The sequence below is a fragment of the Phyllostomus hastatus genome, unplaced genomic scaffold (genome assembly GCF_019186645.2).
Source record: "Phyllostomus hastatus isolate PE091 unplaced genomic scaffold, TTU_PhHast_1.1 phas_scaffold_555, whole genome shotgun sequence".
Classification (NCBI taxonomy): domain Eukaryota; kingdom Metazoa; phylum Chordata; class Mammalia; order Chiroptera; family Phyllostomidae; genus Phyllostomus; species Phyllostomus hastatus.
This window is the reverse complement of record NW_025334036.1, coordinates 613,245-635,391: the sequence shown is the minus strand read 5'-3', so window position 1 is coordinate 635,391 and position 22,147 is coordinate 613,245. Positions and strand designations below refer to the sequence as shown.

At 50.9% G+C, this 22,147-nt stretch overlaps 1 protein-coding gene across 2 annotated transcripts in view; it reads right to left on the bottom strand.

Moving 5' to 3' along the window:
- The window catches only part of TMEM266 (transmembrane protein 266), a 53,832-nt gene extending 32,784 nt beyond the window's left edge, over positions 1-21,048 (bottom strand). For both annotated transcript variants that reach the window (XM_045825066.1, XM_045825067.1), the window contains exons 1-3: positions 20,949-21,048; positions 5,219-5,351; positions 2,788-2,976 (exon numbers count right to left, since the gene is read on the bottom strand). In XM_045825066.1, coding sequence (XP_045681022.1) covers positions 2,788-2,976; positions 5,219-5,256 — 227 coding nt within the window. In that variant the 5' untranslated portion in view covers positions 5,257-5,351; positions 20,949-21,048. The remainder of the gene's footprint in view (positions 1-2,787; positions 2,977-5,218; positions 5,352-20,948) is intronic.
- Positions 21,049-22,147: the final 1,099 nt, after the last annotated feature.

Genomic DNA, 22,147 nt, shown 5'->3' with positions numbered 1-22,147 from the left:
ACAGCCTCCCTCCAGGCACCTACCCCCTGGGGGTCTGGCCTCTGACCTGTCAGGTTAGGCCTTTTAGGACCCTAAAGTATAAATAACTACAAGAGGCTGAATGTCTTTCCTGCCTTCCTTTACTTTCCTATTTGTGACAAAGAGTCTCCTGCCTGCTCTCCACCACCCTCTGGAGCACCCTCTCTACACGGCTGCAGAGCTGCCACCTGACCCTTGTCCTGCCCTGCCTCCCTCAGCAGAGTGGGGACAGGCATGTGACAGTACAGCCATGCGGTGGCATCACATGGCCAATGATGACAACCAGAGTCACAACGTGTGATGCTGGAAAGGGACAGATGACACACGGAGGCCCGTGGTGCTGGCCTGGACCAGGAGCCAGAGATGGGGCTGTGTCGGCCGCTGTGTGGCCTTGCACAAGTGTTTCCATACTCTGGACTCTGCTGTCCTCTTAGAATATGCAGAATAGGCCCTGCCTGGTGTGGCTCAGTGGATTGAGAGCTGACCTGCGAACCAAAGAGTCGCCAGTTCGACTCCCAGTCAGGGCACATGCCTGGGTTGTGGGCCAGGTCCCCGGTAGGGGGTGCATGACAGGCAACCACATATTGATGTTTCACCCTCTCTTTCTCCCTTCCCCTCTCTAAAAATAAATAAATAAAATCTTTAAGAAATATATGGAAAATAAATACCGTCTGGGTGTTTTCTAGCTCTAACGTTCTCAGAGTCTGGGAAACTTAAAAACACTGAAGTATATCACTGAGCTCAAGGGAAGCGAATGGCGGGGTGCTGGGTCCCCGAGATCCCTTGGTTTCCCGCAGAGAAGATCCGGGCCCGTACATAACACTCCCCTGCGTAGGAACAGATTGTCTGACAAGACTTCCACCAGAACTGTAAACACTGTTGCTGTGCATTGCTTCAGAAAGGGCCAGGTGGGAAATTTTGGGAGAACCCCAGGAAATGCAGCAAGAGCCAAAAAGCCTCAGGGAGAGAGAGCCAGCCCCCCTGCCCCCCAACAATGTGCTTTTGTTTTGCTTCCTTTTTCCCTGGCGTCTGTCCTGAGCCTGCTCTTCCTTCCTTCTTCAGGAAGCCCCTGGCTGCCAGGAGCCCCACAGGGAGCACAGGCGGCAGTGACAAATCCCTTCACCCGCTGCCTCCTGTCGCCCCACAGGAGCAGCTTCCAGGGAACACCTGGGCACTCAAATCACATCAAGGGCCTCTCTGCCCTGTGGGCGCCTCATTTGCATCCTCCCTGATGGGGGAGACTCTGCAGAGGCCCAGTTCAGAAGGAAACGCGGCAGTAAGGCTGGGCCTCCGGGTGCTCTGTTCCTTCTCCTGTTCCAACTAGGAGGGGGCTCCAGGCTTCTGGCCCTGAGAAACTTGGACCAGCCGGGGAGTTACGAAGCTGCACTGCTGCTTTAGGCCACCAGAGGGCAGCAACGTGGCACCTGGTGCTCGGGGAGGGACACACCTGCCACATAATTTGTGGAGCTCAGTGGAAACGCTGGGCTCCTAGTGCAGAGTTTCCAGGCGCGGCAGCGCAGAAACCGAGTGACTGCACAGGCCGCGCGTACACGAAGCCGGCCCTGGCTCAGGGGCCTCGAGGGCCTCAGCCCAGCCTTAGAGCCAGCGGAGACCCGGGCGCCGAGACGACCCACTCGGTGGCCACCACCACCTGGCGTCCATCCCTCAGCTATCTCACCTCCACGTGCCTGTCCTCTCCCCACAGTGTCCTGCCGAATCTATGCACAGCACTCGGAGAAAATTATATTTTCAGAGAGAGCCACTGGTTGAAGTTTTTGCAAAAGGTTTATGGTTTCACCACTGTTAGGCAATTTCTCTCAGCAAAGTGGGAGCCCTTTTGGAAAACAAGCACAGGGGATCCAAGCTCTGAAAATTCATCTCGAGACAACATTTCTCACCAGCTTCTGAAATAACCCAGCAACCCTTCATTTCCGTAGTCAAAGCAGCCAGCGTGTTCCGAAACATTTGCAGGCACCTGAGGGAGACAGTGGCCCAGAAGTGGCTCAAAGCTCCTGGCCGGTGTTTCCATGTCTGTGCCGTGGAGCAGTGGAGGGTGGGGCGGGGGCGGGGGGCGTCTGACCTGCTGGGTGACCCTGGGGCTCTGCTCTGGTCCTCAAACCAGCTCTAACTCAACTGTTCACCTTCGGGAACGATGTTTATGAGACAGACCAGGCTAACGAGATGCTAACTGGGGAACAAAGGCACCCAGGCTGACAGACAAGCTACGGAGGAGGTAGGGGCCACACCTTTGAGTCATCCTATGCAAAGCGGGCAGCAAAGCTCCCGGATGAGTGCTGCTACACCCCAACCAGGCTCAGCACCGCACCTGGAGCAGGGCGCTCTCTGCCGGCCTCTCCCCTGGTGAGCGTTGGCTGACCAAGGGCACCAAGGGCAGTGCAGGCCAGGTCCATCCCTTCTGGGCTCTGTGACCTTGGGCAGGTCTCCGATCCCGGTGGGTCTCCTGGTAGATCCCGGCCTCTCTTGTAGCACTGCGCAGAGAGGGGTCGGATGGGCCACCACGAAGCATGTCAGTCCTGAAATGGTATGACTCTGACGCCCAAGCCAGTGCTACAGAAGAGGCTGGGTCCCGCAATGGCAGGTAAGGCCCAAGCCCACAGCCTTTGCTGAGGCAACAGCGCCTGAGGAGAAAGGGGCCTGGGTGGCCTGACAGGAACATCTGGCCTCTCCCTGCTCAGCATCCCTGACCCCTGTCTGTCCCGATCCCCATGGAGACCCAGGGGGTTATGCAAGAGACGGCCGGGCACCTACCCTTCTCTTTGGTAGTCTTCGTCCAGATTTGACAGCAGCTGCGAGCCCGCGGAGGAGAGGTCGACTGCGGCCAGGGGCAAGTCCCGATAGGCAAAGTTCACCAGCTGCCCAGGAGCAATGCTCTTGGTTTCCTCGTCCACTTGTTGGGAGATGATCTCCACCTCGGAAATTCCTCCTCCTGGGGCAGGCCTGGCGGTGGAGGGGGAACGGGCAGTCAGCCCCCACGGCAACCACGTCTCATTCCCCAAGGGAAGGAGGGAGGGCGCATCAGAACGACAAGTCCTCCGCTTGGATAGGGAGCTCTGAATTCTAACTTTTTTTTTTCCCTAACCACTGTTGAAATATAACCAATAATACTCAGTGGCAGTTACCCAGGAAGTTCAGAGCTAAATCCACCTCCTTCTTGTCTGCTTGAATCATCCAGGTAACTGAGGGAAAAGTGGAATTTTTATCTGAACACCACAGGTTAGCTGCCCAAACTACCCAGATTCAGCAAGTAATTTCCGATGCCCAGTGTTCTTTGCAGCCCCGTCTGCACCTCTGCCTCCCGCAGCCTGTGAAGCACAGGACGCACACTCTCGGCTCAGCATCTACCAAACGACTTCAGACGGAACAGGAACAGGGTGTGAGGCTTTGGTGTTTCTCAACAACTGAAATAAAGGTGCGGACATTTATGTGGGGGATGCTGGGTGGAAGCTCTTCTTTCCTTCGGGACTGCTCACGGAAACTAGGGACCGTGGACTGAACAGAGTTGTCTGGTCCAGGGGTTCTTCTGCACGGCTGGGGAATTCCGGAGACTAACAATACTTGGCTCTGAGAAGCATGGAACAGGCCACGTCTGCCCTCCCGACTTTGCTGCCCTCCGTCCCCTCCGGCCAGGGCTCCCGGTGGCCCAGCACTGCTTCAGGTCAGTGGGTAGCTCAGCAGGAGACGAAGCCTCCTTTCGGGGGAGGCAAGGCCTCACAGTTCACAGCCGACTACTGAGAGAACACCCTGATGAGGGGTAAGAACAGGAGGGTGGACAATGTTTACTAATGGCTCAGTTCTTCACCCTCCCTTTCCTGCAGCTCCTCCCATGGAAAGGAAGAGCACACTTCCCGGTCCGTGAGGCTCTGTTCAGTCACGTGACTCATTCTGACCACAGGATGTTAGCAAACATGACACAAGCAGAGGCATGAAAAGGCACCTGTGGATTTTTGTGATGATGCTGTTGCCCCTGCGATAGAGCCATCAGAAGGTGACCAGCCTACCCAGGGGAGAATGAGGGCCACAGGGAGTAGACGCCAGTGCCACCTAGAAAAGCCAACTGCCAGCAGAGCCCACACCTAGGGGTGACCAGCCAGGATGGGCAGAGCTGCCTCGCTGGCCACCCCAGACATGAAGAAACAAGCACTTCCTGCCGCATTCTACTGAGGTTCTGTGGTTGGTTGTCCCGTGGCACTGCTGTGGCAATAGTGGGTACCTGCTCCAGGTGATAGCAGCCAGCCCCTAGCTAGGCAGGCTGGGGCAGAGCAGTGGGACAGGAGTGTTATTCTCACCTTGGCATTTTTTTATGTATTTGGCTTTAGGGAGAGAGGAAGGGAGGAAGAAAGAGAGGGAGAGCAACACTGATGTGAGAAACATTGATTGCTTGCCTCTCCTGGCGCCCAACCAGGGACCAAACCCACAACTTAGGCATGTGCCCTGACCAGGAATCAAACCACAGCCTTTTACTTTGTGGGATGGCGCCTAACCCCCTGAGCCATGCCGGCCAGGGCTCACCTTGGCATTTTTGCCATTAAGTTACAACCACGATACAACTGACCAGTTTGCTGGCACTTGGTAAGATTAAGTGATTGGTACACACAGCCTCTCAGGTTTGAGAACGGAAAGCAATTCTCCCTGAAGAGTTCTGCCCCTGGCTTCATAAAGCCTGCTTTCAGAAACCCAGTCATGATGTCTAACTTTCCTCGCAATGTCTGTTATTAATTCACCTTAAGCACTTCCTAATCTTGTCTTGAGGTTTGCTTTTGAAAGGCTTCCCTGTTTTCTGTGGCCTCCTGCTAAAGAAAGTATGTACAGTGGTTACCTGAATCAGAAGATCCTTGTCTTCTGGGAGGATCTGATAACAGGTGATTGTTTGTTTGTTTAAGAGAAAATAGCCAAATTTAATAACACATCTGTGTGTGAAGCCCACACACAGGAGAGAGTCCGAGACCTCACACGCATGAGAGGGTCAAGCAACAGTTTCGGATTGCAGAATTCCTCTGCTTTTCTGAACTAAAATACGAGATGATGTTAGTGAGGCAACTCAGAGAAAAAGCAGATTCTAACAAGTCCTTTTGACGTTGGGCTCAAGGACAAAAGCACCTGGAGAGGGAGCACTACCGACCCACAGTTCCGGCTGAGTTCGCACTCGGCACCCACGGGGAGCAGCTCCCGATGCACTTACTGTGGGCTGCTCATGTTGAGAGACGCAGCCAGAGCCATGGGCTTTCTTGGTGTCTCGTGGGGCTCAGCTGTCTTTGAAGCCTGTTGTCAGCATTTCCAAGTCTGAGTTCCACCGGGCATACGAATATAGTGCCCTAGAAACAAATGAATGAAAGGCATTTATTCCACTCAGATGCCAGACCAAAGTCCCCCTGAGATCATCGAAAAACGGAAGTCTCTGGTCCTTTCTTCCACGAGGCACTTTCCACAGTGATGCCGCACACACTCCTGTGACCGTTTCCCGGGGTTAACGACAGGCAGAACTTCTCTGTCAGAGAGCTGAAGGGACAGGCTCAGGGTGGCAAAGTGACCTTTCTGTGTCACGCAAAGATGGCAGAAGAGCCAGGTTGGACGGACCCTAGGCCATCTATCTGACCTCTAATCCACAGCTCTTTCCACCACACCTGCCTAAGAAAACCAGGGTAATTTTATTTTTCAGCTTTAGGGGCCTCAAATATAAGGTTTGCCTCAGAAATCTCATGTTTTCCCACCAATTTCCTTGTCCTGTTTCCATGTCCATCTGGCAATTCGGCCTCTGCACTCTCCCAGGCTCACTGGGACCTCTCCCGGGACGGGTCTCTCGGTGAGGAGAGGCTCAGGGCCTGGCTCCTCCTCACTGGCCTCCTCACAGTGGTACGTTACATAACCCCTCTGTCCTCAGTTTCAACACCTAAAAAATGGGAATAAAAGTAAAACTAACTAAATGAGTTAATGCCCATAAAGCACTTAGAACAGTGCCTGGCATGTAGTGTCGGTTTTTATTGTAATTATGTTGTAAATTTACATTGCACAGTTTGTTGACTCTGAGGACATTCCAAAGCATTCTGATGGCTGAGTACAAGATTTCCTTTTAAAATTTGGTCAACAGAAGATGCTTTTCTAGAAAGCAGTGCTCCCGTACCATCTGGAAGACTCCTGGGAGACTAATAATGTGGCAGAAGAAATAGGTCTGGGTTCTGGGTGATTTTGTACAAGGCATCAGGGAGGTTATTCCAAGGGCTATCCATCCTTCTGTAAGTCGCTTCTACTGAAAACTGCTTTTCCTACAACGTCCACAGAATAGAACCTGCCTCCCTTCCCAAAGATCTGCTCTCAGAGGGCAGCTGAGCTCGAGGGACAAAGGGTAGACTCGCTCCTCCTGCAGAAGGAACATGTGCTCCAAGTGTGAAAATATCAGGGGACAGGGATAAACCTGCCCACGGGGACGCTCCTTGAAGTCCTGTGAGAAAACTGGGAGCTCAGGTTAAAGGTAACCCGAGGAAATCTTGGGAAAGCCTGAACCTAGAGCAGGTGGAAATACAGGAGATGGAGAGCTTTCTAAAATCGGAAGGGCTGTATACAGGAGACCCCATTTCCACATCAGTTTGTGGGAAACAAGAGCATGGGACCAAATGGGGGGGATGATGGCAGGGAAACTCGGGGGATGGTTTATCCCCTCACCTAGACAAGAGGGTCTTAACCTCTGTAGTACTAGGGATTGTGTGTCAGTGATAAAGTAAGCTCCATCAAGTTCCCCATTCCATAATACAGAGTCAGTCAGTCTCAATCTTTCTTGTTCTTTTCACAAAGCCCCATGGGAAGACAGGTCTCGTGGTGGCCTAACCTCAACAGGCAATGAAGCCAGGATCGAGGTCCCAACAAATGGGGAGCCAGGTGAGCAACACCCGCCCTGGAACAGTGTTTTAACATGCTGTATTTCCAAGTGAGCCCTTTAGACACCGTGCAAGGAATGAGCTCTGCGAGGCTACAACATGAAGGGCCTTGCTCTCCTGGACCTTCCAGGCCAGCTGGGCACTGGTCTTGTCTCCAGATTCCAGTCGATGCCATTGGCCCTCCTGGGTCTGAACTTCCCAGCTTCCACTCTAGCACGAGCCCATTCCTTAACATAAACCTCTCTACGAAACACACACGTGTACCCCATTGCTTCTGTTTCTCTGTAGAAAACTCTAATACGACAGCAAACGTGAAAAGCACTCCTAGGACTGGGCTTGTCCTTTCGCTTGTACATCACCATAGCAACATGCAGGCCCATCGCCTCAGCCAGACAGCGAGCCACCCACCCTCCCACCCCAGGTGTGTTTGTGAGGTCTGTCAAGACGAGAAGAGCCACCCAGCTGTGCCCAGACTAACTCACAGACTCATGAGCTAAATAAAGTTGTTGTTTTGTAAAAATGTATTCTTCCAGAATTTATTAGCACCTTCTATGTTCTAGGAACCATATTAAATATTGAGATTATCAAGATAAATGAGACATGGTCACAGCACTCAAACTCATGGGCTAGTGATAGAGACAGATGCAGAGACAAAAATTAAAATTCAGAGAGGTGAGGATAATGAAGAATTACAGAGGAGTGTTTTGAAAGCTGTAAACTTTCTTATGAATATTGAATAACTAATGCCTCCTCACTGGCAGACACAATTCCCCCCTTTTCGTTCAGCCTTCTGTTAAACAAAAAGGTTGGTGTTTATTTTGTTGTCTGTTTTCAGCCCACCAAGGTTTTGGGGTAGTTTGTTATACAGTACTATTGTAGCAATAGATAGATACATTATAGACAAATGGCCACCACAACACACAAAATAATTCAGAGATCTATTTGTAAACAGCTACACTTCTCTCCATCCTCCATTTTACCCGTCCACCTCTTGCCTGAGATCCCTACATTAACACCCAGGTGCGAATCCATGCTCGGAGCTGTGTGAACACGTGCCCACATTGCTAGGGTAGCTTCTGTAGGTCTGCGCTTAACAAAATAGAACCAACTCTGAGATTTTATCACTCGACAATGTATAGCAGACATCTTTTTTCTGCTCAATAGACAAAAACTTACATTTTTTCTAATTTCTGAACACACACGCACATATATAGCTTTACGTGCATTGCTAATCATACCGTTCATGCTTTCAGTGGCTGCTTTTCCTCTTTGCCCGCTCTGACACGTCACCTGCCTCACTGCTGTTGTCCCCAGTGAGGGACCTACTGCACATGCACCAATGTTAAACCTGGGCACCCACCCCTTTTCTTGTAGAAGTCCTTCTGCTGAGTTGAGCAGTAAAACTCAAACTCCATTTTTAATTAACGGCTCTATAATATTCCACAGTTAGGATGCTCTATAGCTTAGTTAACAATTCCCCTGTTGAAGGGCAGTTTTCAGACTTTTTTTTTGGCCACTGTGAAAACGCTACAATAACCATCCTTGTTCACATTTCATTCTTGTCAATTCTGTCACCTCAACAACCCAGGATTTCATCCCTTTTTTTCCAAACCCACTGCCATTGCTTAAATAGTGGCCCTGAAATTTCTCAACTGCATTTTTACAATCTCCCCAAGTCAAGTCTCAATCCGTCATCCAGCATTTTCCAAACTACTTCCAAAGAGGTCTCAGAATACACATGATTCACATACAATAAAACACACTCATTGTAAGTGTACAATTGGATATGTTTGAACAGAACTACCACCCCGATCAAGATATGAAACATTTTCACTGCCCCAGAAAGGTCCCTCATGACTCTGAAGTCAAGCCCCTGACGCCCAGAGGCTTCCTAACCTCTATTCCCAGAGATTAGCTTCGGCTGCTTTCTAACTATAGATAAATGTAATCTCACCATGTGGATTACGTGTGTCTGGATTCTTAGACTCGACATAATGTCTAGGAGATTCATCTGGGCGTCTGTGTTCATCAGTATTTTTTGCTCCTTTATGTGGCTGAGGAGCACCCGATTATATGGAAATACCACAATTTATTTTTTCATTTAGGTACACCAGCAGGTGATAGAAAATGGAATTGTTTCCAGTTTTGGCTCTTACAAAAAAGTTGTCACAAACATTTCTGTGTAATTTTTTTTTGGATATAAATGTTCAATTTTAGGCAGATATCTAGGAGTAGAATTGCCAATTTATAAAATAGGTATATGTTTTGCTTTATCAGATACTTCTAAATAGCTTTTCAGAGTAGCTATAATTCCACCAGCCATGTGTGAGAGTTTTAGTTGCCAAAATAAGTCTTTTTAAAATGCAAATCATATTATTTCCTACTTAAAACCCATTTCTGGCTCTTTCCATACATGTTCAAATTCCACAGGAAATAGGCATTATCTGTGTCCCGGCTTTCCAGCCCCTTCTCCACATTCTCCCTTCACTCCAGTCACCCCACCTCACTCAGCTGTTCTTTCACAACTTTGCATAAGCCCTCCCCTCTACCAGAATCCCATTTTCTTCCTCATTTGCATAGTGAATGCCTACTCATCACTTTCAGAAGTATTTGCTGATGACTTCACACCTGCATCCACACCCCTGTAAGCTAGCTGCTGGATTCTGTGCTCTGTTAACACACAGGGTATAACTCCACTATTACACTCTGCTCCGAGTATGAACGTGTACATGGTTTTCTTCTCCCTACCTGACTGGCTCCTGCAGGACACTTTCTCCCTCCCTTCCTTCCCTCCACCAGAGTCTACTGAGGGTCTTCCACCTGACAGGTCCAACACTGGGACTGTGCACAGAATGACAAGTGAAAACTGTCACAGTCCCTGCACCCACAGAGCTCGGGGCAGAGTGGAAAGACAGTCAAGTAATTACACCCATACGTGGAAAATCAGAAACTGAGTCAGTGTTCTGAACAAAGGGACAGAAGGATGTACTGGGATGTAAAAGAGGAATCTGTCCCAAATGGGGGAGCGGCGGGGGCATGAAGGTTTCCCTGAGGAAGCAATGCTTGACCTGGGACCTGAGGGAGACAGAGGAAGTAACTAGATGAAGTGTGTTCCCTCTGTATGGTGGGAGAGATCTTGGGACTGTTGACAATAGCAAAATGAAGCTGGTGAGCTGAGATCAGAGAGCCTCATGTGAGGGGCAAGCTGTGGGCAAAGGCCAGAGCAGAACTTGCTAGGGCTGGTCACTCCCTTGCTTGAGGTTGAGAAGCAACACTGATAGTATCATCTCTGCCCATCATCTGTCATGGTACCGAACATGGGGTCATGCGTGACACACTTTTGTTAAATGGATGAATGTTAGAAGTGTTCCAGGAGTGTGAAGCCGAAGGAAAGAGCCTACACGTCTCCTGAGTGGGCTGCAGGGCTGAGAGAAGGGTGTTTCTAAGCAAAGGCACAACTCAAGTTTGTTGATGGAAAACAGCCAACAGAGATAACAGACACGTTCTGACATGGGTGGGAAGGGAAGGAGTTAACAATACAAAGATTATTAACTTTGAAAAGGAAGAATAAAGTCTTCCTTTGAGGTAAGAGAAAAGGGAAACAAATGGGGAATGCTCAAAGGGGTGTCCAACCTTTTGGCATCTCTGGGCCACACTAGAAGAAGAAGAGTTGTCTTGGGCCACACGTTAAATACACAAACACTAACAAAAACTGGCGAGCAAAAAGAGGTTTTAACTAAATGTACTAATTTGTGTTGGGCCACATATGGCCTGCAGGCCTTGGGTTGGACACCCTCGCTCTAGAGAAAAACACACACTGCGTGTTGGGAGAGGCATTAGTTATTATAGTCGGGTGGATCAGGAGCCAGTTTCTGGAACCAACATGGTGCCATGAGACAGCTACTTGTCATCCACGTGCCGTGGATTCTGCCTTCAATCACAGTGCAACTGGCACAGGGCCCGAAATTTTCACAAAATTTTTTCAAAGTATAATATTTTAGGCCCAATTCATAGATACTTTACAGTTTACGGAACTTGGGTAGGGAGGTTAAGAGCACTGTTAGTGAGTGGCTGACCTGGAATTGGAACCCACATCCACCTGACTCCGCTACTAGGAGCCAAGGCAACTTGGGTTCCCTGGTCACTGTTTCAGATGTTTTGTTCCAGTACACTGGGGCCGTCCACGAGCCTGGGCACAGTGCCAGGTGATCCGGGCAGTAGGGAGTGGGCATAATTTGTGGAACGGGTCCTCGGATGAGTCTCATGTGAATGAATGAGGAGTAAGAAGGTAGTTTGGGAACCTAGAATGTGATACTCTGGCACAGAACACATTATCCTCTGATTGAGATGGGAAGGATCAGAAAGAAACCAACACAGGAGTACATCACAGGTTAACCTAATTCAAGATGAGGTCGGTGGCTTATCCACAGTTAGCAGCGTGGCAGGAGAGTGCCATGTTCCAACTGTGGGGGACTGCCTTTCTGTGACCAAGAGGGCAATGACTTGGAAAGTAACTAGAGTGATTATGGGGGAGCAGCCCCTAGGAGAGAAGCCTATTGCAAAAGGAGAAAAAGAGCCTTTGAAATATCACCACCAGTGTCCGTGGGAAGCTACAAAGCTGGGAGGGCCCTGGGCCAGGAGACAGGTGGCCACACCAGCAGAGAGCAGCAGGGGCTGTGGGAACCAGCCCCATCTGCAGAGAGCAGTCCTGTGGGGTGAGCTCACTTGGAGGTGGCAAGAGTCCCAGTGGGCAGGTGGTTGTCCCCAGTCTGGAATGGTGCCTGTGGGGATCTTACCAGAAGCATCACTGTGTATCACTGCAGCCACCAGCTAGCATGCCCCTCAATTATATTCTGTATGTTTCTCACAGCTCTTGTACTTACAACCCAGGGCCTGAGTAGTCTGTGCTGTGATGGACTCATGCAATCAACACAGTCCCAGGCTCTTAAGCCTGAGCATATTTCTGACTTAAGGAGACACAGTGGGTTGAACAGTGTCTGCCCAAATTCACTTGAAACCTCAGAACCTGACTCTATGTAGAAATAGGCCTCTGTAACTAGTTACAATGAGGTCATCCTGGACCGGGATGGGCCCTGAATCCAACAGCAGTGTCCTTATAAGAGGCAGAGAGGAAAAGACCCCGTGAAGACAGAGACAGAGGCTGGAGTGATGCCACCACAAGGCAAGGAACACCCAGGTCCACCAGAGAAGCAGGGAGTATTCTCCCCCAGAGCCTGTACAGGGAGTGTGGCCCTGCAGCCACCTTGATCTGACACCTCTGGCCTCCAGAACTGCAAGAGGACAAATTTCTGTTTTTTTTTTTTTAACTACCCAGTTTCTGGTACTTGGCTACAGAAGCCCCAGGGAACTTGCACAGGAGCTGAGTTCCTTCTCCCTGAACTGGCACCTTAGGAGATCTCCAGCCCCTGACTTTACTCCCATATGTAAGTGCCAAGAAAAAAGTACCTGCGGAATAAATACGCTCCCCCTCCCCCACCAGATTTTAAACTGAAGGGGAAGCATGGTGCCCCCTGAGGCAGCATGGAGGGATCAATGACAACATGAGATAGAAGGCTGCTCACCAAGAAGGATTGCTGTGTGGTTTCAGCTTGACGAATTTACTAAGTGTCAGGATGTGGCCTCTCCTTCCCTCACTCTCAAGGTTGAGTCAACCTCAGCATGATTAGCTAAATCATGTTAATCAAGCTCACAAGAAGTAAAAATTAGGCCACAAATGTATATTCATCAGTATGTGTGTGACAAAGAGAGAAAGCAGCTCTTCCAGTATCTGAAATGCCCACATTCGATACCAGGGCCCAGACTCCGCACACTGGGGGGCTGGGGGAAGCGGGGTGGGGGTGACCCGTGACATAAGTTAAATGGAGTCAAAGCAAAGAGTCAGGGCTCCACCCAGCAAGCAAAGAGGAGGGGACGCCATCCCAGCCATGAAGCCGCCCAGCGACCTTCCCCGCACCACAACTCTCTGTCTCCAGCACCACAAGTCCAGACTGGCTGGCCTGAGCAGAACCGAATGCTTGTTTTAAGGCATTTAATTTATCCCATTAGGTGTTGGGATAATTTGTTATGCAGCAATAGTAACCATGATATCACAATTGAGAAATGTGAGCCTGACTGGGGTAGTAAAAGGAGGAGGCAAAAGCAAAACAAACTTACACGTAGTATGGTGATAGTATTCAGTTACATATAAAATCTGGAGGAAAGAAAACATATGTGTCACTAGCTATGGTCCCCAAACCACCCACTGAATGTCATCAATGTCAATGAACTCATATCCACAGAAACTGAGCAAGAGGCCTTTAATCTACATGTAGGAGCACTAAGGTTTTCAACTGCACTGAGGTGCAGTTAAAAATGCAGATGCTGCCTGTCTGACACAGGCCAATCACACACACCACAGATGAACAAGCTGTTGCAAAAACACTGCATATCTTTATCTACAACATGCCACTTGATAACACTGTATCTTTTGATACAGACAGAGCTACAGTGCTGCCTACAGTGTCTAATTAAGGGTTTCGGATGTACTAAGGTTTTCTCCTGCCAAATGCCATTCATCTATGCTTGACTTTTCCAACCGCTATCATCAAGTATGATTTGTAAAGCAAGCTCCCCATGTGAATTATTTTGTCCTCCTCGCTTAAGGCACTGCATACATAGCTCAGAGTACAAAAGTTATGTTGGGACCCCTAAACCACAAAGCCCAGTCCCATCCTTTAGCAGGAAAGGATGCGAGGCCCAGAAGAGTGAAGCCACTTGTCAGGAGTTACACTCTTAATCTGTGGAATAGCTGGGTCTGGGCTCCAGGAATCCTGACGCCTTAGTGTGATGCTTCTTTTCAAAACCTGAAATGTTATCTTTGGAAGAGGAGAGTAACAAGTAATAGTATGAATGTGCTTACAACTAGAAATAGCATTATTTCTCTCTAACCTTAGTCCTCAAACTGACTCCATAACTTTCTAGTTACTCACATTTTCAAGCACTACCTTGTTTCAGTAATTAAGACTAATTTTAAGTTGTTGTTTTTTAAAAAAACTCACCTGTTCTAAATCAAGCCTCCAGTCTTACATTCAGCTCAAAGCTTATGCTACTGTAACAGACTGGGTGACTTCAACAACAGATATTTATTTCTCACAGTTCTGGAGACCAGAAGTCCAAGATCTGGGTGCCAGCATGGTTGGGTTTTGGGGAGACCTCTCTTTCTGGCTTGCAGACAGCTACCTTCTCACTATGGTGGAGAGAAAAATAAATTGTTCTCTCTTCCTCTTCTTATAAGACCATAGTCCTATCAGATTAAGACCCCATTCTCATGACCTCATTTAACCTTAATTACCTACTATAGACCCTATCACCTCATACAGCCACGTTAGGAGGTAGGGCTTCAACGTTATGTATTTGGTGGAGGGCAAGGGTCATAAATCAGTCCATAACACTGGACATGATCTTTGGCACTCCTTCCACCTGTTAGCAAGATCAGGAGCATTGAAGATGCTCACAACCGTCTGTGGAATAAGTAAATCTACCTTGCCTCCATGATCCCAGAACCTATAGAAGGCTTATTTCTAAACTGTTGTGTAGTGAACGCCTTGGGGGTCCTCTGTGTATGCTTTCCCCTTCTGAAGGCAATTAACAAGCCAAAGGAGACTTATGGCCAAAGCAGGTCTTTCTCAAGGCTGGAGCCTTGGTGTTTTTTAGAAAGTACAGCATGTTATTTTTAGTCGACTGAAACACTACTGCATTTAGGAAGAACAAAGACTATCGGTTGGAGGTCGGTTTTAAATCACAAGTCTCCAGAACAATTTTCTAACAGCCATGATGATTCCTGAGCAACTGTGGCCCTTTACCAAAGGGCGGAGTACCTGTCACTCCTACTTCGCCCTGAAGCACCTGGCAGTGCATCTCACAGCAGTGCTGTCATCCCAAGCAACCACTGGTGGGCACAGCTGGTCGAATCTAATTCCCTCCAATGGCAACCAAAAAGATTCCTCCAGAAATATTATTTTTTGGAATAACACACTTATTGTCAAAGGCACTATAAAAGCATTTTGGGCCCTTAAAAACAATTTCAGCAAAAATACTCCAAGGATGATCATAACAGCCCCCGAATGTGTTGCCGCATTCAGACTTGAGACCTTCAGGAGTAAGACGGTCTGAATTTCTGTGACTATTCAATCTATATATATCTCCTTGTTTCTTATGCAATCTATAACTGATTATAGACACTAATGTTTTTTTAAAACCAGTAAGCAGCCCCTCCTTTGATCTTCACTCAATGTCAACATCCCCTTCACCGGGTAGCAAAGGGAAAGAAGGCAGGATTAGAACCTGGTGGCTCAGGATCAGGCCTGTGACAAGGCCTGAAGAGGTAAAAAATTTTGTACTTACAGCCTCAGAGCTCATCTTACTTGGAGAAATGTCATGAGAACAGGAAAAAAAAAAGCTCTAAACACTTTATAAAATCCTAACAGCTTCATAGGTTGGTAGGATTTCACACTCCTTTTTAAAAGCATTAAATTACTCCCTGTGCTCCCATTTTTAAAATGATTTCTAAACATCCCTCCTCATTCCAAAAATTCTAAGGTGGTTAACTCTCCCTGTGGGGCTGACTTAATTTTCCCATCTAAACCTTAGTGGTCTTTAGGACTGATCAATACCTCAGAGGAAAAAGATTTTGACAGAGGCAAGAAAAACTATGTTTGACAGCTTAAAGATACAAATTAAATTCCTACTATATGTAAAGTATAGTGTTAAATACTATGGAGGAGGATACTTTTTTAAGTGTAAATCACAGCTAGCATCCTTAAGTAATTTATAGTTTTTCTGATCAAGGCAGGCTGAGTGCTATGTGAGGATGTCTTATCACAGGTCCGTGGTCAGTCTCTCCTCAGCACTCTCCCGACTCTGCCAGGATGGAGGGGCAGGGCAGGAAGGGGTGACAGTGGGGACTGCATGGACAAAGGCTTGGAAGTGGGCACACATGGGGAAGGGCCATGGCAGTAAGTAAAATAATTGGGGGTCAAAGTTAGGGTTTTTAGCCTTCAAAGGTATCTAAGCAGAAATTATCAAAATGATAAAAGGTGACATTTACTGAGGGCTCACTCTTGACTAAGCACAATCATTTCATCTGCTTCCTAACAGGCCAATGACATAGCTACTCTTCTTTCCATTTTAGTAATGAGGAAACAGAAGTACAGCAGTGTTAAATTACTCAAAGTCACCCGGTTAGCAAGTGCTAGAGCAGGGATTCCAACCCTGGAGAAAGCCCACACTCAAACTCTTCTGCTTCTCGCCCTCTCACCTCTCTCCACAGAACAGGAAGGATGCAGACAGAGAGGTCAGGTGCTGTAGGAAGGAGCTGTGACAGGGAGCATTCCAAGGAGTACGAGTCAATAGGGTCAGATGTTGCTGAGCCTTCAGGAATGAAATCTGACAAACAGCTGTGGATTTGGGTGTGGGCAATCACAGGTGATCTTTATGAGGGGTGGGAGCAGGGGTTCCTTGAAGGACATCAAGGAGGCAGTGACAACAGGTAGAGCCAAGGGCAGGAACTGAGAGTGAAAGGACAGGGAGAGATGGGGAATTTGTAAGCATTCCTTCTGAGAGTATGTCCCAAAGCTATGGAAGACTTTCTTTATTCGAGGGATTACAATGTTTCTCCCTGTTCTTTTGTTTCAAAGAACAAAACTAACACATTTTAGTACTCATGTTGAAAATGAGATTAGCAAGTGTTATAGAATTTTTAAAAAACAGCATAAAATTTAGGTAAAATACAAAGATCTAACTATTTTAAGGGAAACCTTTATAAGAAAGGTTGCTCGACCTTATACAGTGACTGGCTGGAGAAAACGGCAGTTCTGAAACTCGGGTGGGAGGCTGATGAAATAGGATGAAATAACTCACTTTGGACTTGTTTTCTGAGACAAGAGAGCAGCCAAAAGTATGTGATATGACTTGAGACTGAAACCCAGAGAACAGCTGCCCAGTCACAGCCTGGACTTCCAAATGCCCAGGCTGCAAAGGGCAGAAATACTGATTAAAATTCTCTGTTTTAATGAGCTGTGTATAAGCCCCTGTCCTAGCTACTGAGTCATTTCTATTACAAATCAAAAGCAGTTTTAGGGAGGCTGCGTTTCTTTTTTGTGTTTGTTTTTTTTGTTTTAGAGTGACACTCTCCTGGTGGATAATTCAGATTGCCTAGAGCAGTACCTAAGCCACCGAAAAGAGAGGAGGAGGAGAAGGGGGCCTTCCCATGGCTGACAAGCAGTTTCGGGGAGACTTCATCCCATAACCATTAACTCCCTCCAGCATCCAGGTGTTAAATTCTAAAGTGTTGTATGAGTTCCCCAAACGGCCATCCTTTGCTGCAGCTCAAGAACTCCAAGCAGCAGCTGTATGAAAGGAGTGGAGTACAGGACAGCTTGGGCCAAAAGCATCTCAGGCCGTGATGTTGCCGGTATGTGCTCAGGTACTGAACTCTTACACCCAGGCTTACAACAGGGAAGACATCAACAGGTATTTAATCTCCAAAAAGGCAACAGGCCGATGCTGGGTTGCAGTGATTAACCTGCCTGTGTGACTGCCCATGGATTCCTTTTCCTTTCTAGAGACTTGGCCCACTGGGAAAATCGATGGCATCTTTGGAAGTCTTCAAAACATTCTGCACTCCAACAGAGGGGAACCCACAAGTCTCCTCTCCACAGCAGGCCATTGCCCCAAAACCATCTGCTGTCTTGTCACACACCCCATCTCTGAGGGGACTTTCTTTTCATCTTTAAAAGGACTGACTCTACTTGGGAGGTTCCTCTCTCCATAGTGCCCATTCAAGGTAAGACAAGGTCTCTGTGGATTCTTCTCTACTTTCCTTGCTGTTCCCCCAAATACACCTAGAGAGCCTTTGCATTTTAGACTTTTGTTGACTCACTGTGGGGACCTGTAAGACTAACAAAAACAAGAAGTGTGGAGGGCTGGAAAGATTTAAGGATGCCACAGTGACTTGTCCATAGCACCAGGGTTCGGGGAGGGAACACAACAGACAAAATCCCTGTGCCCTGGAATGCTCATTCCCGGGCTGCGGGTGGATGATAAACATAGCTAACTTATACAGCATGCTAGGAGGGGCTACGGATGAAAGCAAAGCAGGGAAGAGGGATGGGAATGCCTGGTGGGGAATCATGTAGTTTTAAAGGAGTGGTCAGAATTTGAGCAAAACCAAAAGGAGGTGATGCTGCAAACCAGAGCATTCCAGGAAAGGGAACCACTAGTGCTAAGGCCCTGAGGCAGGGGGAACAGCAAGGAGGCCAGTGTGAATGGGCAGAGGCGGCGTAGGATGGGAGGCCAGAGGACCACAGGGCAGAACACTCCTCACTGTGCAATTAGAAGGAAAAAGAGTAGAGTTTGAGTTACAATGACCTGGACTTGAGTCTCAGCTCTGTCCTTCCATCATGTCCCTCAGGCTCCCCTTTCCTCAGCTTCAAACAGCTGACCACAAGGGGTAACAGCAAAAGGCTACAGGACTTACAGAATGTGAGAACTACCTATCACAGGACACAGCTCAGGCCGTGTCCTTACCCACCGCACACTAGTTTCCTTCCTCACATCCTGGTTACACAGCTCCCTTCATCTGGTTCCCACTGTGGCTGAATAAAAGGTAACTAGAAGTATACCATTCAAGAGCCTCCAAGAGAGCCAAGGTCCATTACCAAGTGCAAGACAAGAAACTGCAAACCAGTGTGTAACTATGTATATTGTTGGCAAACAGTAATATTTTAGTATCCACATTCACAACCTGGAGGACTCCACACTAAACCATTACTGTGGATGATGCTGGGGAGTGAGATTATCAGATTCTAACTACTGACCTTCCATCTTCTATATTTATGTGATATTTGAACATTTTACAAATGAGTGCATGTTCCATTTGCCACCAGAAATCTCAGTCTAGGCTCCTGTTCATGCAGAAGTGACTTCCTGACTGACTCCCACATCAGAACCAGGCAGCTTCCCTTACACTCTGCACCCAAGGCACCTGGTGTGATCTAACGTTAGACACCCCCACATCTTCTCTATGGGGAAACTGAGTGCAAACAGGGCAAAAGGGAGCTCTAGGGGTCTCGGATGAGACCTGGACCGCAGGTGAGGGTCCTACAGTGGGTGTCACTGGTGAACTCCAACCCTTTTCAGTTTGGCAAGGACCTGGGTTAAATCGTGGGTTGTGAGCCAATTTCTAAATAACACTAAAACCTTTGCTATGGCTGCCACCAAGAAGAGAAAAACATATGAATGGAAATCAAAAGTATTTCATGTAATAGTAATAAATAATGCACTTGCAAAAAAAAAAGTTTAAATGTACACCTATAGTGAAAAGCACAAATTCCAAGAGTTTCGAATGCGCAACTGCTGCAACTAGAGAGCCAGACTGGATGAGGGTCCAGGGGTGAGCACCCTATGGATTACGACGACGTACGACCTGCGGGTTCCTACGGCAGCAGCGGTGCCCTGGGACTGGCGGTGAGACCCGAGCCCGGTGTGCAGGGCGGGCAAGGGGACTGCGGTAGGGTTCGCTAATGAAAAGCAGGAGATATTTGTTCTACCTGACGCGTGTACATTTTTAGAGACTTAAATCCGAAGGGAAACTCCGCTTTGAACTTCCCTGCTTGCTTGGGAGAGTTCAGTGGAAGTCGTCTTGGACTCCGGCTCTCTCAGACTCTGCGCCGCCGCCTCGAACAGTTCCACACGCACCCGCCGTAAGACGACAGTGTCTCGCAGTCAGAGCCGAGCCACCAAGGTCGGCGCGGCCCCGACGAGGTGGAACGCCCAGCGCCGCGTGCTGAGGCACAAGCCCGACGTCAATGCGAGCGCAGACGGCGCGGCGGCCGCGGGGTCAACGGCGCCCCCCACGCTCCCCGACACCCCCAGCACTCGGGGCGCCGGAGTCTGCCTGCCTGCCTGCCTGCCCTGACCCTGACGGTGACCTTGGGCAGGCGCGCGAACCGTTCCGGGGCTCGGCGTCTTCCCCGCGAAGGTCGCAGGGCGCGTGCGAGGGCTCCGGGGGACGGAGCACAGACGGCTCCCGCCTCGGTGTGGGGCGCACGCGGGCAGTCACACCGTGTGCGGTCCTCGTGGGGACGTGCGGCCCGCGGCTGTGTTTGGGGAGCGGCCACCGTCCCGCTGCCACACACATCCCCACGCCTCGTGGTAGCGTCCTCCGCGGGCGCCTCCAGCGGCTCCCGCTCCTCTCCCCACCGCGTTTCGGGGGAAACACAAAGAGAAGCAGCGACACCCAGCCGGCCGGCGGGGCCGGGGCTGGGGCTGGAAGCCAGCTGAGGAGCCAGGGGAGCGGGGAACGCGCACCCCGAGGGAAACTCGGCCCACAGCGTGTGCGGTTCCGCCCGTGTGGACTGCGGTCTGTGGCCGCCTCAGCCCGTCCGGGTCGCCGCACCGGCTCGGCGGCGCTGAGGGAGACGCGAGGGGCGGCGCGGGCCCGGCGCGGGACGGCGACACCTGGGGGCTGGCCTCCAACAGGTGGCAGCTCCGCGCCCCGGGCGTCGGCGCGCCCGCCCCCCGGGGGGTCCACGTCCCCGCAGCCCGTCCCGCGGCGCGGCGCCCGAGGAGCCACCGCGACGGGGCGAGCCGCCCCCCGGGTGCGCTCCCCTCCTCCGCCCGCCGAGGCCGGAGCACGCCCGCCGGCCCTGCAGGGGTCTCCGCAGCCTCGGGCTGCAGGGACACGCAAGCCGGCCCGCGGAGGCCGAGGGCGCGCGTCAGGCAGCGCGGCCGGACCCGAGCCCCAGCCCTGAGGGCTGCGGAAACGAGCAGGGACGCCGGGCGGCGGGCAGGTCCGCGGCCGGAGCCGAGTCCCCGGCGGCCGCACGCACCCGGCCCGCGGGATGAAGGTCAGCGGTCACCCCGGCCCCCCGGCCCGCCGGCCCCGCAGCCCCCCGCCCGGCGTGAGGAGACCGCACGACTCCCGGGCCCGCGGCCCAGCGCGAGGAGGAGGCCCGGCGCGCTGTCTGAGGGGACGCGTACCTGCCGCCGGACTCCGCTCGCTCGGCTCTGCGGCGGCGGCCGCCCCGCTCGCGCCCCGGGTTCTCCTCAGCGCCTCGCGCCGCCGGCTCTGCCGGGCCCGCGCCTGCGCCGTCGCGCCTGCGCGCTGGCCCCGCGGCCCCCGCGCGCCCCCGCCCCTGGCGCCCGGCCTCCGCGCGCGCCCCCGCCCGCCGCCCGCCGCCCGCCGCCCGCCGCGCAGCTGAGGCACGGTCCAGAAGCCCGTGGCCTCCGGGCGGGGCGGGGACTGGGCGGCCGCGGGTGCCCAGGAGCGCCGGCTTCGCGGCGTGGGCGAGAGCCGCCGGGCGGACGGCGCAGGGGCGCGGGTGGCGCAACAAGTGCGAGGCCCTGGACGTGGGACCAGCGACACGGAGGGGGGTGGGCGCTGGCTCCGGCGCGGCGTCCTGAGGTCTCTGAGGCCCGGGTGCGGGATGCCTGTCAGAAATTCCTTTCTGTGACTGCCCTCAAGGAGCCTTTTTAGACATTTCGTCCAGGAGTCGCCCCCACGCCACCCCCACGACCAGGGACTCGGCGTGCGTGCCTCCGCCTGGCGCGCAGGACGGTCTTCGGGAGAGCACGCGGGGCTCGCGGCCCCGGGACTCCGCGCACGTGCGCACCGCCGTCCGGAGGTTGCCTCGGGGCTCGTGGTAGCTCCGTGATTTGTACTCACCATCAGTTCAACCTAAATGAACATGGCCAAAAAAAAAAAAAAAGGTAGCCATTTTCCTATGGGCTCCTGACACTGACATTTTTGTTAGAATACTCAAAAAGTTTGGAACACGGAGTCGTCGTGTTCTCATAGGTCCTCGAAAGCAGGTTTTGATTAGTTTGGGGGGTTCTGTTGTTTATTGGGGGGGTGCTTCGTTGTTTTTAGTTAGGTCCATTTGGCCTTCCAGGAATGTCTGTGTCATTCGGGCCTCTCCTCCTCCCACCTCGGCGTTTCTACCTAGAAGGTAGAAATTGTGGGTGGAAAGACGTCAAAGGTCGGGCCCCGACCATCCTTTCTCAGACACAGGCGTATCTAGGTGGGCAGTGTCTCACTTTCGCAGGCTGGGAAATAGTAAGCCTTCCTCACGCCCGCCCTCCCTCCCTTTCAATGTTTCTTGCCCAAATCTAGTGGTGGAATTTCAGAGGGAAAAATGCCCTTGGTGGTGATATTTGTAGAAGCTACATGGGTTTACCAG